This window comes from Lissotriton vulgaris, unplaced genomic scaffold (assembly GCF_964263255.1).
Source record: "Lissotriton vulgaris unplaced genomic scaffold, aLisVul1.2 SCAFFOLD_2054, whole genome shotgun sequence".
Taxonomy (NCBI): domain Eukaryota; kingdom Metazoa; phylum Chordata; class Amphibia; order Caudata; family Salamandridae; genus Lissotriton; species Lissotriton vulgaris.
Genome location: NW_028251103.1, coordinates 92,110 through 108,646, shown reverse-complemented (window position 1 = coordinate 108,646; position 16,537 = coordinate 92,110). Strand labels below are relative to the sequence as shown.

Here is a 16,537-nt window from a genome sequence, read left to right as displayed (position 1 = left end):
TAAATGCTTTAAACGCCATTTTACCTTTTGCTGCTTCTGAACACAACACATAATTGTTAATTTAGCTTTCAGCCCAGTAGAGCGGTGTGATTTACTCGAGAATAATATGTTATTGCTCTGATATCAGCTTTGCTTGGTAAACTGTGTCTGTACAGTGAGTGCTAAAGTCTTCAAGGATAACTCGACACAGTGTTGTTGCGAGGTCTGATCTTTGCAGCTTCCTAGACATAACATACATGCAAGCGGCAGCCAAATTCTTGCTTTAGGCACGTTTTATATTGCTGCACACAGGGCACACGGTACACTTGATGCTGTTTCGCATGCAGAGAGCTGGTGGAAGATGATGTGATCCCTTCACACTAGGATCTTGAGGTATGGGGCCGCCCTGCTAAAACCCAAATGAGACCTTCTTAGATATAATATATTATGCTAGTTAGGGAGGGTGAGAAATAGGTGTTGTTAACCCCTATTCATTTCAGCATATTTAGTATGTTGTCACCTCTTGTATTCTATGGACTAGTAACTATGCTGATAACTTTGCTTCTAATAATATGTTTGCTTGTATTATCTAAGATACTGCGTTTGAGAACACTGCATTAGTAAATAAATATTTCAAATATGCACGCGTCCTCATTTACTCCACGTTGTGGTTTGAAATGATTGTATAACGAAAGAGTGCTCATGTATTCCACGTGACCTGAGGTATTCTAAGTTAATGAAGAGTGTCCGCAGAATAAGCGTTCAGAATGATTATAGCACGTGAGATTGAGGCCAGTTGTAAGTGGTCGTATGGAAAGACCAATTTCAAGAAAAAATGCAAGATTTTTTCAGGAAACCCTCACTCACCCTAGTGGTGACATGCTTCATCATCGGGTCCACCGGGAGAGATCGAATACCTCCCCGGTGTGCTGCGACGCCAGGAGACTGCGGAGCAGGTTTTCATGAGGGTAGGGAGTGAAAAAGTAGTGAATTTAAAAATGTCCAAGGTTGTACCAAAAAATCATTTATTGGTTGGTCAACCTGACATATAAATGATTTTTTGGTACAACCTTGGACATTTTTGCTATAATCATTCTGAACGCTTATTCTACGGACACTCTTCCTTTGTTTATTTACTATTTGACTGGGGACCAAGAGTGCCCGAATCCCTCTCTCTCTTTTTGTTGACTGATTCTAAGTTAATGTTCTGGTTTGTCTAAAACATTGGGAGTTTGTAATGACCAATGAGACACTGTAGCTAGCTCGGTAAGTGGATTTTGGGTACTAAGGTGAGTTTTGGCAGTTTTATTTACTAATCCAATGTTCTCAAACGCAGTTTCTTAGATAATACAAGCAAACATATTATTAGAAGCAAAGTTATCAGCATGGTTACTAGTCAATAGAATACAAAAGGTGATAACTTACTAAATATGCTGAAATGAATAGGGGTTAACAACACCTATTTCTCACCCTCCCTAACTAGCATAATATATTATATCTAAGAAGGTCTCATTGATGGGGGCGACCAGCAGGTGAAGGTGCACCGACCGGAGATTACGCGCTGGACGGTGCTGCGCGATCAAGGTTTTGAGGAAGTAGGGACTGGTGCAGTGGAGAGCTTTGAAAGTCATACAGCCGATCTTAAAGGCTGCCCTTTGTTTGATTGGCAACCAGTGCAGTTTGCGCAGCAGGGGTTTGGCAGATTGCCATTTCAGGGTTTTTTAGATAAGTCTGGCAGCCTGATTTTGTACGATTTGAAGACGGCAAAGCAGTAACTGTGGTAGTCCATAGTAAAGGGAGTTCGAAAAGTCCAGGCAGGATAGTACCAGGGAGATCACGACCTGTACCAGCGTCGCGTGCGAAAGTAGATGAGCAACGTGCTTGATGTGGTGGGCCACCACCACATCATGCACGTTGAGGATAGTAGCAATGCAGGGCTGCAGGCCCCCACTACAATTTTCCAACGGGAGGCTTAGGCTCAGGCAGTGGCAGGGTGCAGCAGACTCCGGGAATAGAATGCAAGCCATTCGTTAATGATGACTTCTTGGATTCATGACAGCCGTGACGACATCATCACTAAAGTGATGATACACAATCATGCATGCCTGAACAGATATATGCCTGCCTATGAAAACATACCAGCCCGTCACCATACAAGGTATGTGGTTCTTTTTATTTTAAATTGGGCAATTAATATTGAGACCACCACCTGCAGGACCAGAAATCGTAGCCCCGGCCCTGTGAAAGAAGTGCCGGTGCTGAGCACCTGATAGCACCTGCTCAAATTAAGCACTGGCCGGGGCCTAATCCTTCCAACCATACACAGAATGACAGGGGGGGTAGGCGGAAGCCCACGTGAGCCCAATGGGTGTTGCGCGCCTCAGTCTGACTCCTAGCACAACTGCTGTGCCAGTGGATCTTGCACAAATTGTCACGTTTTATGCGGAACCAGGAAGGATTATACAAGCATCCCATGAATCGAAGGCAAGAGACGGCAAAGCATATGTTGCTGATCGCTTATTGTTGTTGAAACACTTTCTTGGGGGTACTTTACATGAATTGGCACTGAATAGCTCAACACATGGACCTCGAAGTGCTCATTTGTACGCATGAAGCTTGCACTTCAAGGGACCTGTGCGTGGGTCTAACTTTACATTCTGTGCCTCACTCACCTCTGGCACACTCCCTCTTGTTGTTTTTTTTTTGCACAAATAGGCGTCATACCGATTTACGCACTTTTCCTGAATGTTAGGTTTCAACACCTTATTGTAAATCACTTCGAGAGGAGCCCTACGTTTGATTTAGCTCCACACGCATTCTTGCTCTAATCCGACACCTTAGGATCGGGGCAGCATAAATTTGCACTCACACGCTCGGCACTCTACTGCACGTGGATGCTCCAGCACTTCTCGGTTGTTTGTCAATGCATGCTCGTGTACTTTAGCGCCGCACGTAGGCTTGGCTATGATGTAAAACATCGAGGGCCTCAATGCAACCCTGGAGTGATCCACTGCAACTAGTGGAGGCACACCCACGCACTTTACAATCCCATGCATGCCTGTTCCTGGCATAAAGTTGCACGCTCACGCACATTACAATCCAATGCATAACTGTTCCTGGCATAAAGTTGCACGCCCACGCTCTTTACAATCCCATGCATGCCTGTTCCTGGCATAAAGTTGCATGCCCAGGCACTTTACAATCCCATGCATGCCTGTTCCTGGCATAAAGTTGCACGCCCACGCACTTTACAATCCAATGCATGCCTGTTCCTGGCATAAAGTTGCACGCCTAGGCACTTTACAATCCAATGCATGCCTGTTCATGGCATAAAGTTGCATGCCCACGCACTTTACAATCCCATGAATGCCTGTTACTGACATAAAGTTGCACGCCAGGCACTTTACAACCTCATGCATGCCTGTTCCTGGCCTAAAGTTGCACGCCCATGCACTTTACAATCCTATGCATGCCTGTTCCTGGCAAAAAGTTGCCCGCTCACGCACTTTACAATCCCATGCATGCCTGTTCCTGGTATAAAGTTGCACGCCCACGCACTTTACAATCCCATGCATGCCTGTTCCTGGCATAAAGTTGCACGCCCACGCACTTTACAATCCCATGCATGCCTGTTTCTGGCATAAAGTTGCACGCCCACGCACTTTACATTCCCATGCATACCTGTTCCTGGCATAAAGTTGCACGCCCAGGCACTTTACAATCCCATGCATTCCTGTTCCTGGCATAAAGTTGCACGCCCACACACTTTACAATCCCATGCATGCCTGTTCCTGGCATAAAGTTGCACGCCCATGCACTTTACAATCCCATGCATGCCTGTTCCTGGCATAAAGTTGCACGCCCACGCACTTTACAATCCCATGCATGCCTGTTACTGACATAAAGTTGCACGCCAGGCACTTTACAATCTCATGCATGCCTGTTCCGGGCATAAAGTTGCATGCCCATGCACTTTACAAACCTATGCATGCCTGTTCCTGGCATAAAGTTGCCCGCTCACGCACTTTACAATCCCATGCATGTCTGTTCCTGGCATAAAGTTGCACGCCCACGCACTTTACATTCCCATGCATGCCTGTTCCAGGCATAAAGTTGCACGCCCAGGCACTTTACAATCCCATGCATTCCTGTTCCTGGCATAAAGTTACACGCCCACACACTTTACAATCCCATGCATGCCTGTTCCTGGCATAAAGTTGCACGCCCATGCACTTTACAATCCCATGCATGCCTGTTCCTGGCATAAAGTTGCACGCCCACGCACTTTACAATCCCATGCATGCCTGTTACTGACATAAAGTTGCACGCCAGGCACTTTCCAATCTCATGCATGCCTGTTCCTGGCATAAAGTTGCACGCCCATGCACTTTACAATCCTATGCATGCCTGTTCCTGGCATAAAGTTGCCCGCTCACGCACTTTACAATCCCATGCATGCCTGTTCCTGGCATAAAGTTGAACGCTCACGCACTTTACAATTCCATGCATGCCTGTTCCTGGCATAAAGTTGCACGCCCACGCACTTTACAATCCCATGCATGCCTGTTTCTGGCATAAAGTTGCACGCCCACGCACTTTACATTCCCATGCATGCCTGTTCCTGGCATAAAGTTGCACGCCCAGGCACTTTACAATCCCATGCATTCCTGTTCCTGGCATAATGTTGGACGCCCACACACTTTACAATCCCATGCATGCCTGTTCCTGGCATAAAGTTGCACGCCCATGCACTTTACAATCCCATGCATGCCTGTTCCTGGCATAAAGTTGCACGCCCACGCACTTTACAATCCCATGCATGCCTGTTCCTGGCATAAAGTTGCACGCCCATGAACTTTACAATCCCATGCATGCCTGTTCCTGGCATAAAGTTGCACGCCCACGCACTTTACAATCCCATGCATGCCTGTTCCTGGCATAAAGTTGCACGCCCACGCACTTTACAATCCCATGCATGCCTGTTCATGGCATAAAGTTGCATGCCCACGCACTTTACAATCCCATGCATGCCTGTTACTTGCATAAAGTTGCACGCCACGCACTTTACAATCCCATGCATGCCTGTTCCTGGCATAAAGTTGCACGCCCATGCACTTTACAATCCCATGCATGCCTGTTCATGGTATAAAGTTGCACGCTCAGGCACTTTACAATCCCATGCATGCCTGTTCCTGGCATAAAGTTGCCTGCTCACGCACTTTACAATCCCATGCATGCCCTGTTCCTGGCATAAAGTTGCACGCCCACGCACTTTACAATCCCATGCATGCCTGTTCCTGGCATAAAGTTGTACGCCCACGCACTTTACATTCCCATGCATGCCTGTTCCTGGCATAAAGTTGCACGCTCAGGCACTTTACAATCTCATGCATTCCTGTTCCTGGCATAAAGTTGCACGCCCCGCACTTTTCAATCCCATGCATGCCTGTTCCTGGCATAAAGTTGCATGCCCATGCACTTTACAAACCCATGCATGCCTGTTCCTGGCATAAAGTTGCACGCCCACGCACTTTACAATCCCATGCATGCCTGTTCCTGGCATAAAGTTGCACGCCCAGGCACTTTACAATCCCATGCATGCCTGTTCCTGGCGTAAATTTGCACGCTCACACACTTTACAATCCCATGCATGCCTGTTCCTGGCATAAAGTTGCACGCCCAGGCACTTTACAAACCCATGCATGCCTGTCCCTGGCATAAAGTTGCACGCCCACGCACGTCACAACTTTGTGCGTGCCTGGTGATGCCTTATTATGGCTTGCCATACAATACAGCTTTATGAGCTATATGTTGCTCCCATAATACTGGGCCCTGGCAGATCCTGATGCTGCTAACCTACTTTGGCCTTCAAATGTTGTGCCTTTTTATATTTCTCTACAGTTGATTTTATAATCCTAATCTATGTTTTATGTTGGGCCTTAAAACATTTTTTTTTAAAACGAGGTTTTATTATAGTCTTAACAAGAGTTCATAAAGGATTTTCGCATAGGTTTCAACTAGCTAGTTAGGTCTCGCGTCAGCGAAAGACCTATTGTTTTCACTTTCCTGGGAATCTGAGACAGCATTCGGCCACGCGCCTCTGCTGACTCAGATTTTTCCTCGAGGGCGCGCATGGCGCTGTGCACATCCCCTGCCTCCGATTCACAGCCTCTCTCAATCACACACAGCCACACTCATGCATGCGCGCACACACACATACACCCATGCAGGCACAATGCATCGGGACACACAGACACACATATACACACGCACAGCTAACAGACACACAGCCACACATATACATACACACGCACTGCTACACACGCGCACACACACAGTTACACCCGCATACACACAGACACACACACACAAGCGCCATGCACGCATGCACATACATACAGAGACACCCCCCCCCCTGCACACATACACACACGAGTGCACTGAGGCCCCCCAGCCCTTTTGAACTTACCGGGCCAATCTCAGGGGACTCCACTCTCAGCACGCGGCAGGGGCAGGCACCGGGCATGTGCCTCGTGCCCCCTCCACAGAGTTCACACTGCGGCTCTTGCCAGCTCCTTTCCCGGGACTCCCACTTGGTCAAGGGAGCCCCGCAACACTTGCGCAACCTCCTGCTGGCGGTCCCGGGGCTCTCCACCGCTCACAGGAGCCCCGGGCCGCAAGACGGATTTACTCCTCCTGCCTCCTCTTCCGGTCCGAACGCGGCCCCGCCCCCATCACAGGCGACCTTGCCTGACTTCCGGTGCAGCCGCGGCGGGATTCCGGGGGCATTTTCTGCCACACAAACCTTGCCAGAAATCGCATTTGTGCTTAGTGGTGAGATGTAGCTAATGGCGACCTGGCAGCAGAGAACAAAACAACTGAAATCTAGTTCACTCTCTAGCTGTACTTTATTGTTTCGTTTCCCCCTTAATGCTTAATATTCAAATTAAACGTCAACGGTATCAATGAGGAAAGTTGACAAGTACCTTGTAGCCGTTTATTTTGCGTGTTTGTAGACTGTTAACCACTACGAACTACAGCTCTAAGATGGCGACCAACCTTACACATGTCATGTTAGCCCGTCTTTTGTTTCTAAAGGGCCACCAAAACTGGTTAGCTGGGAGGAACGGGAGGCCGTGGGTTCAGCCGCCTGGTGTGAGACTGCCGCTAGGAAGCTGCCATGTCCTTCGCTTCCCTCACGCACCAGCAGAAGGTGCTCCGGCTCTACAAGAAAGTTCTCCGCCACCTGGAGTCATGGGTGGTGTTCAGGTACTAGAGAATGCACTAACGCTGCAGCATGAAGATATCCTATAGTCCCCGTCCGTGGTGTCACCTTGAGCGGCTCCTATGTCAGCCAGAGTGCGAGGTGCATCGCCTCAGCATAGGCAAGATCACACTTGCGCTTAGGGACTCCTGGCCAGTAGCGAAAGGTTGTGCAAATTTCATTCATGTGCCCCTATTAACTCGATCATCTATATTTGCTGCAGCACTTCCGGAGTGACTTTTGTGCGGTGCTGCAGACAGACGCACATTAAACCAGTGTTTCTCTGCACGGCCCCGCGTTGTGGGAAGGGGTGCTTACAGAGGTTTTGGTAAGAGGCAGATAGAGGACAGTGGCCTAGATGGGTTGGGGTCGAGCCCCCGAAAAGCTCTGTGCACTTGAAGGGGCAAATACTTTTTTGGGGAGGGAGGGGTGGGGGTATCATGAATAGGTACCTGCCTGCATGTCTGGCGTCACTGAACAGCTTTTGTTTTGTCACCACTGATGAGTGTGTTATTTTTTTGGGGTGGGGGTCTGGAGGCTTTGTAAAAGCCAGAAAGCTGTCTTCTCGGAAGAGCTGCGTTCCTTTCCCAGCACATCTGATCTCATCGCCTTCGACCCCCTGATCAGCACTTTGCAATCTGTTCCCTTGCAGCCCTGGCAGGAGAGGGTCTGTCTCATCGCTTTTTCTCGGGGTGGGAGCTGGTGGTGAGAACAGGGTAGAGGCTAGTTCTGAGCCCTCTTCTCCAGCACAAGTGCATCAGATTTTTCTTAAGAAAGGAAGCGATAAATCAGAGGAGCGGAGGTGCCGCCCTCGTAGGAATTGGCAGCCTACTACAGCACATGTGGATGTGAAGCAAGACATTTTAAGCGATGTGTTTTCTTATGAATGGATATTAGGTAGACGTGACGTTATGGGCATATCAACCACCTGTGTTAATTATAGCACATGTTAGTCTGAAGCCAGACTAGCTCTAGCAGCTTGGTGCAGCCTTTTTGCGCTTCTTATTTCAGGATACGAAGCCATGTTAAGGTGACACGTTAGAGAGTGGTGGCATCTTGGAGAGCCTGGGATGTGTTGCCTTCTTGAGATACTACAACAAAACGAGGCACCAGAACCAGTAAGTGTTACAGTCTTGGGGTACAACAACCAGGAGCTGCCCCAATCCTGTGTTATCCCAACCCAAAAGTGCTGCCTTGGTACGGCATCCCTATTAGCACCATCTTGGGAGTAACCGTGCACAGGCCATACCGCCATCTTGGGATACCTCGTCAAGGAAGCGTCGCCATCCTGGGATATTCTATCGAGGGTATGCACCATCAACAGGCGCTTCTGTCCTTGAAATATCCATTATAATTGTGCTTCCCTCACACAATTCTCATAAACAAAGGTCTGTCTAGTTGACTTTCTCAATTTAGAATACACTTCCATCCCAGCACTTCAATTAGGTAGTGACTAACTATCACACTCTCCCTCTCTCACACTCTCACTAACACTCACAAACTCTCACTCTCTCACTGACACTCTCACTCACACTAACTCTAACTCTCACTGACTCACTCATACTGACTCTCACTCACACTGACTCTCACTCACACTGACTCTCACTCACACTGACTCTCACTCACACTGACTCTCTCACACTGACTCTCACTCGCACTGACTCTCACTCACACTGACTCTCACTCACACTGACTCTCACTCACACTCACACTAACTCTCACTCGCACGGATTCTCTCACTATCACTGACAGACTCTCCCACTCTCTCACTCACTCACTGTCACTACCAGACTCTCACTGACTGACTCTCCGACGCACTAACTCACTCACTCACTGTCCAGACTCTCACTGACAGACTCACCCACTCTCTCTCACTCACTAACTGACTATCTCACTCACTGACTAACTCGCTCACTCGCAACACATATTGCAGTACAAATGCAATAGGTGTCAAATTTGCGAAAGTTATAACTATTGGCATTGACATACACAATGCCAATAACTCAAACTTTAATGCTGCGAGACCTATTGCATTGTAAATGCTTGTTTTATATTTGATTCCTGTTTTTATGTTGCAATTAAGATCATTTTGTAAATAATTGTATCCAATCATACAATAAAGATTTACTTACTTACAAGGCTGAGCTCATATACGTGGGTGTACATTAATCAAATTATTGTGATGATGTGAGGGCATGAATGAGGGTTCATAGGTGACCTCATGTGAGTGGGTGGGTGTTCATTATTGGTATGAGTGTGATGATGTGAGTGCACGAGTGAGGGTCATAGGTGAGGTTACATGAGTGGGTGCACATTAATGATATGAGTGTGATGATGTGAGGGCACGAGTGAGGCTCATAGGTGATCTGATGTGAGTGTACATTAAGTGTGATGTGAGTGTGCAAGTAGGGCTCATAGGTGAGCTGGTGTGAGTGGGTGTTCAATAACTGAATGCATGTGAGTTTTTTTCTGCATGAGGGCATACGTGTTGAGTGAGAGCAGGTGGCTGCTGTTGGAGGGTCCACACCATCACTATAACTTTATGCATTGTCGTGGCAAAATGGCTGTTTTTGTGGCAGTATTGATTAGCTGTTATAGCACATGCATCTATTGCTCATTTGTTAAATTAAATTAATTCCCAGAAAGCACTTGCCTTAAAATAAAAATGCAAGTCGTACTCATTGGTTTTGACAGTGCTTGTTTTTACTTGACTTTGCCATCAAAATACTAGTCGGGTGAACATCCCAACCCTAACTCCCCCTGAAAATCCTGCCTTGGGCCTCAACATTGAAGGTTTGAAACCACAGCTCCGCCTTTCACTGCTGCCCCCCGGTGTGATTGCACCTTCTTACCTGTAGGTGGCAGGAGCGTCCTCTTCCGGCTCTCCTCCTCTCCGGGGGGTGTCTGCGTGGACCCCTCGGGTCCTGTCCTTGGTATCAGACTCGTCTGCTCTGTCCCAGACCCCTCCTCCAGAGCCTCTCTCCTGTCCGGGCTCTCCCTCCAGAGCAGCATCTCACCCCCTGACTCCGCATCTTCTCCCCCTCTCTCTATATCTAGGTGAAGCCCCCATGAGCCCCTCCTGTCTCCATAACCTGGCAGCAGCCCCTCTTCTTCCTGTCCCTCTGTCCCAGCTCCTTCCTCCAGAGCCTCTCTCCTGCCCGGGCTCTCCCCGCCTGGCAGAGTCTCACCTCCTGACTCCGCATCTTCTCCACCTCTCTCTATATCTTGGTGAAGCCCCCATGAGCCCCTCCTGTCTCCGTAACCTGGCAGCAGCCCCTCTTCTTCCTGTCTCTCTGTCCCAGCTCCTTCCTCCCCCCCTGACAGAGTCTCAACTCCTGACTCCGCATCTTCTCCTCCTCTCTCTGCGTCTTGGTGAAGCCCCAGCCCTGAGTCGCTCCTCTCACTCCCGGGTCCTTGATCCGAGAGGAGCCTCTTCCCCCTCTGGCACTCGGACCCAGGCCCCCCTCTGTCTCTAGTCTCTGCAGTGAGGTCTCCTGGGCCCCTGTCTCTGGCAGGGATTCTGGGGTGTTGTTGAATACAGAGTGTGTCCAGAGGGGGCGTCTGACATTCTCATGATAGCCCGAGTCAGCGGTGTCATGGTGGCGGCCCTCTCTACTGAGGTTGAGGTCTTTGTAAGGGGGGGTCCCCGTCTCACAGTCTGTATCACTCCCAGGCGGCATGAACGCGCCCCCCTGACACTGCGGCTTCTCCTCGGCAGGCCTAGGGTCTCGTGGGTGGGGTGGCCCTCCCTTCAGCTCTATCTCTCTCACGGGTGGGGGTGGCCCTCCCTTCAGCTCTATCTCTCTCACACGCCCCCTCACAGCGCCCTCCTGGCCCCCCGGGCCCTCCATCCTCTCAGCTCCGGGCCTCTCTGTTGGAAGTGATGGTGCTGCTCCCCCTCCTGCTGCTCCGCCTCTCTAGGTGTGTGTGGAGCGCCCAGGTGTGTGTGGAGCACCCTCCACCCTTTGCCCTCGGCCTCACCTGGGTTCAGAGTCCTGTGGCCCTCACTGCTGATAAGACGCACTCGGCGCCCGGTGACCTGGAGCTGATTGGTGATAACACTTCATCTCCTCGTCCAGAGTTCCTTCGTTACTCCTTAAGTGCACTTGTGAGGGGGAGAGAGACTGCCCCCCCCCCCCCTTGATTCACCCCTATGTAGCCCCTCCCATCAGAGCTGGAATCGAACCATGGTTACTCCGGGGGCCCATGCATTGGGGAGTCGGGGGGGAGCAGATGAAAGCGGTGCTGGCGTCGGAAAAGCAGAGGCTGACAGACAACTTATACTATGAACTGCCACAAAGAAACTGGCAACAAGTGTATGTGTGGCCGTGAATCGCGTCTAACATGGCCTCAGAGAGGCTGCATTTAAAACCATCTTACAGGGTTAATGCACCAGCTGCTGAAATCCTTATTTATATTATTCGAACAGTTTTACATAGCTCGGGTATCAGAGCGCTTTACAAGTGACAAAAGCAGAGACATATAGAACCTATAATGTCATAACCTCCAGAGTTATCTCCCCCCCATTATTATTATTATTATTACTATTATTATTATTATTATTATTCCCTGAGATTACAGGGCACACAACTCTCTACAGCAGGGGCCTTACCCCCAGAAGATATTTTAAAAAGCAGACTTTTCACCCAATTAAGCAGAACATATATACCGCCACGTTTCTCCTTGATGCAACAAAACCTGTACATTTATAAATGGAGGCTCAGATTTTGCGCCACGTTGCGTCCCTTTTTTGACACAACCCCGATGAACAATCTCATTTGTCAGCCCTCATAATGCCATCAAATGTACTCATCATAGTCTTTTAACGTATTTGTAAGGTGTTGAGATATGATGTCACTTCTTGTGATGTCACTTCCTGTGAGGTCATGGGTTGTGATGACACTTCCTGGGTTGTCTCTTCCCTCGATGCCACTGCGAGGTCACGTGCCATGACGTAATGTACTGTGCTGTCACTTGCATGCATTCTAACTTGGTTTGTCCCCCACTTCTTTATTTACGACTTGTGCCCTGGGGGTATTGGAGTCCTACCTCCCCCTCCCCTTGCGGGAGTACTGGAACTCAGTGCTGAACCCTTGAGACGACACTCAGCTCTCCATCAAAGACTCTACTCTCGAGGAGATTCTCTCCCTGAATGAGGCCCTGAAATTAAACGTCCATTGTCTCACCTCCAATCAACTAAAACTCAATGCTAAGAAAACAGAATTTCTCCTTATCTCCCCTCCAAAAACCAATCTTGAGATGGAGATATGGATCAAGGCTGTCACAGCCTTAGATTGCCCACCGACCATCGTGGACTCAGTAAAATCTCTGGGAATAACCCTTGACTGCAATTTGAACATGCAGGACCACATCAACTCGATGGCCAAATCAGCCAGATTCTACTTGAGATACCTCTGGAAACTGAAACTCTTCCTTGACACTACCGACCCTAAAAGTGCAGTCCAAGCGCTAGTAATCTCCAGACTGGAGTACGGCTGTTATACTCTCTCAGGCTTACCCAAGATCTCCCTGGCACCCTTAAAAGCCTGCCTTAATGCTGCCGCCAGACTCACAAGCTCAAAGAAATTTGAGCATATCTCTCCACACTGGAATGCTGTGAACTGGGTTCCCCTCGAGACAGAATGCAACTCAAACTGGCTTGCAAAACACACAAGGCTTTATACTGAAACTACCCTGCTTATCTCGCTGTGGGAGTGAGGGTTACATAAACAGGCGAGGAGGCTGTATATATTTTCCAAAAGAGCGTGGTTTATTATCAGTGAGTTATCCACTGCGGTAGAGTGTCTCTCCTCTTGGTCTTCTCCAGAATCACTGGGTGGGGAGCTGGAAGGGGTTGTCCTAGAAGATGTTCTGGGCTCCTCTTCGGTCTTGGTGGGGTCTCCCCTGTGGCTCATTGAAGAGGAGATAGAACAGTGTGTCTGACGGCTCCATTTCTAAGTGTAAATTTATAGCTCTACCACTCGCCACACCTGGGAGTGATAGAAATGATGTTTGGGAAGAATGTGCACAGGAGAAAACCCAGTTTAACTAGGGAAACGGGAAAAAAAAGGTACAGAAGGACCACCGTCCAAACTTAACATGCGGCCGAAAATGTGACCATAGGGGGTGGGAACGAAAGAAGATAAAGTTTGTGTTCTTCAATACCAATGTGCTTAGCGACATCTTAATAGTAGAAGCAATGTTAATATCCCCCAAGCAAAATACCCCTACCCTCCACTTAACACACCTCCCTCCTTCTGCTTTCACTTTCCAGTTCCCCCGGAGGCGGTATCACTCACTGACTCCGCCGCAACTCTCCTGAGTTGCGGCCGTTCTCCAGCCTCCTCCGGTGGGCACCACCAGTCCTCGGTCCACCGCTCCCAGGATCCTCGTCTTCTTCCTGACTGACTTCAAGGCTCCGCGTTCTCCTGAATTCCCGTATCGTCCTCCTCAAGTTTTCTCCGTTCTTCATCGTCTCCTCTCTTCACTTGTCCGCTTTCTTCTCTACTGGTCATAGACAACTGCTTCTTGTGTCCTCTGCTTTTCATTGGATTGTTGTATCCACTTCCTGGTTCATCTCCGCCTACTTCCGGGGTGTTTACTGGGCCTCGATGTGGAGAGACATTACACGGGGATAGTGATTGGTACACACACGATTCCTCCTCCAAGTCCCAGGATGCATTAGGCTGTCTCTGAACCACGGAATGTTCGTTCCAGGATGACTTAAAGGTAAGGCTGGCATTCTCTTTATCACACTTGCACAGAAACTTGTGGTATCTGGCAGAATCAGAAACTCCCGGTCCACCAGAGACCGCTTACTCCTACCTGCACGGTTCCGGGGAAAAAAAATGTTCAATCGGGCTTTCTCTGGAGCCGCTCCAAGAATATGGAACTCTCTCCCGCTCGCCATCAGAAGAATCCCTTCTCAGGCACGTTTCAAAAAGGAGGCCAAAACCTTCCTTATGAGTAAATTCATCTCCTAAATGCTGCATCCTACCAACACAGAGACTCTGACCAACTACCGACTAGCGCCTCCCTTCGGAGTACCAAGCTACCTCAGCAAGAAACCTGGGGTCTTATCTACAGTAACTAAAATGTAAACTGTACATACGTGTCCTCTACCCTTAATGTGATTCCTTGCCTATTGTACACTGCCATGATTCCCTGTAAAGCACTCTGATACCCTAACGGGTCAAGGTTGTGCTCTATAAAGCAATAAAATAAATAAATTGAGACCATTGAAGAACAGACAACGCTGCAGCAGCACCATCAGTCGGAGACCTCATTGCTTGCTGTAAGAGACACCCAGGGCCGTAGCCACGCATTTGTGTGCCCAGCAGTGTGAGGGGATTGTAATGGCAGTAAAATGACTCCAGTGGTCTCAGTTCTGGGAGACGTCTGTTTGCCCAGTCACAGTTTTGAATCTTAAAGTAGCATAGAGGGTGAATGTGCATGCTCCTGTGCAAAGCACATTGTGCTTGCTTGCGGATTGAAGGTTTGTATTTTATGTTGATAGGTAAGTGGGCCACTGCTCGTGATTCAGATCATTTTCTTATTTCCAGTCCATAAACTGCAATATAGCGCAGTGATCTATTTACTGGCATCAAGGTGCTGCATGCAAACTGTAAGTCATGGGTTTAGAGCCCCTATACTGTTTTTTCTCAATCTGTTGTTATTCTAAGTTTACAAAAAAGGGCTCCTCTGGGAAGTAATAAAGTATTGATAGTATAGACAATCACTGTGTTATATTTTATAGGAGGACTTTGTATTTAACTTATGTCTACATGTACAGGCTGAACGAGAGTAGGGTCGGCTTCCTATGGTCACTCCCACTTTTTGCTGTGATTCTCTGGTTTTTATCGACTTTAATGTGGCTGTGGACCTGCTAATCAGACCCACATCCAAGCTGTTCTCTCTCTAAATTGATACCATGCACTTTAGGTGCATACCAGATTGGTTACTGGGTCTCCCTTGTGAGCCCCTGTATAGTGTACCATAAGTACCCAGGGCATAGGTGCACCCTAGGTCTACCAGGGGCTGCAGCATGTATTATGCCACCTCTGGTTTGCCTTCCAAACTGACACCACAGGTCTGTTCACACAGCCTGGGTACGGTGGTGTAATCACCCCTTACTTAGATATAGTATACCTATATCTACCTTTACATATAGACACATATACACCTATAAGCCCCTCCTATGGTAGGCCTCCACAATCCTGGAGGCAGAGTGCTTGGTTCTATGTGAAAGGGTGCTCTGGCATGAGCTGAGCCCCTCTGTAGCTTCTAGAACCATCTCCTTATAGCTGTTCTATGATATAGCCATACCATATACTCTGGAGTGCATTATATTCCTTGCGGTTAATGCTAACTTTGGTTTGGCTTTATCGAAACATGTCGTGTAAGGTGTCATACGTTTTGGAATACTACCCCCCGCCAGTCCTGGCGGTGGGGGTAGCATTCCACCCTTCTAGAGGGAGAAGACATGTAAGCTACTGCTTTTCGCAATAAAGTTAAACAGAGCCTCAGCATCACAAAATGGATGCTGCTGCCACAGACACAAGTCTGACCTCCTGCTGCTGGACGAAACCCCGGCAGGGGAGGCCTGGGCAATAGGTTTCCTCCCAGACAGGGGTTTAGTGTATTGGGGCAGGGATGGCTGCATTCAGTGAATGCATCAAGACACTTACTGGGGCACACAAGGTGCTCCATGCATAGCCCGGTTCAACCAGTCGCCAGGGTACTCCAGCTCTGGCGCAAAACTGGACAACGGGAAAGGGGTGTAACCACCACCTTCTCTCACGTCAACCCATAGGAGGGACCTTGGCAAGTAATCCAGCCCCCATCCTTAGTATAAGTATAGAAGCTGTGTCCCCAGGAATTCAGATTATCCTGGGACGAAACTTTGATTCAGAACTCTTGGACCTACAACATTCTATTCTGACTAGAAGACGGAAGACCTCTCCCTTGCAGTCAAGGAGTGACCACCCTGTTCAAACAGGCACCATCAGCAACTTTGCCAGTCTGCAGTTTCAAGGCTCCTGCTGGAACCCGACAACTCTGCATCTCAAGAAATGGACTTTCAGTTTTCACTGACCCCGACCCACATCCACAGCAAAGCTGAGACCCGTGGCGGACACGAGAGACGTGGGATAGGACATCTTGGACATCCTGCATATTGCTAACTGCACTCCTTTCCTGAAATCTCAGTAAATTGTGCATTGGGGTATGAGAATCCTCAGCCCCGAGCATCATTTGCACCGAAGCCCAGTCCCCTACCCTCCGCGAGTCTCCCGT

At 48.7% G+C, this 16,537-nt stretch overlaps 1 protein-coding gene across 2 annotated transcripts in view; it reads right to left on the bottom strand.

Moving 5' to 3' along the window:
* The window catches only part of LOC147663026 (C-type lectin domain family 2 member L-like), a 104,903-nt gene extending 93,733 nt beyond the window's left edge, over positions 1 to 11,170 (bottom strand). For both annotated transcript variants that reach the window (XM_086950721.1, XM_086950720.1), the window contains exons 1-2: positions 11,039 to 11,170; positions 10,096 to 11,000 (exon numbers count right to left, since the gene is read on the bottom strand). In XM_086950721.1, the coding sequence (XP_086806847.1) occupies positions 10,096 to 10,255 (160 nt within the window). In that variant the 5' untranslated portion in view covers positions 10,256 to 11,000; positions 11,039 to 11,170. The remainder of the gene's footprint in view (positions 1 to 10,095; positions 11,001 to 11,038) is intronic.
* Between the last annotated feature and the right edge of the window lie 5,367 nt (positions 11,171 to 16,537).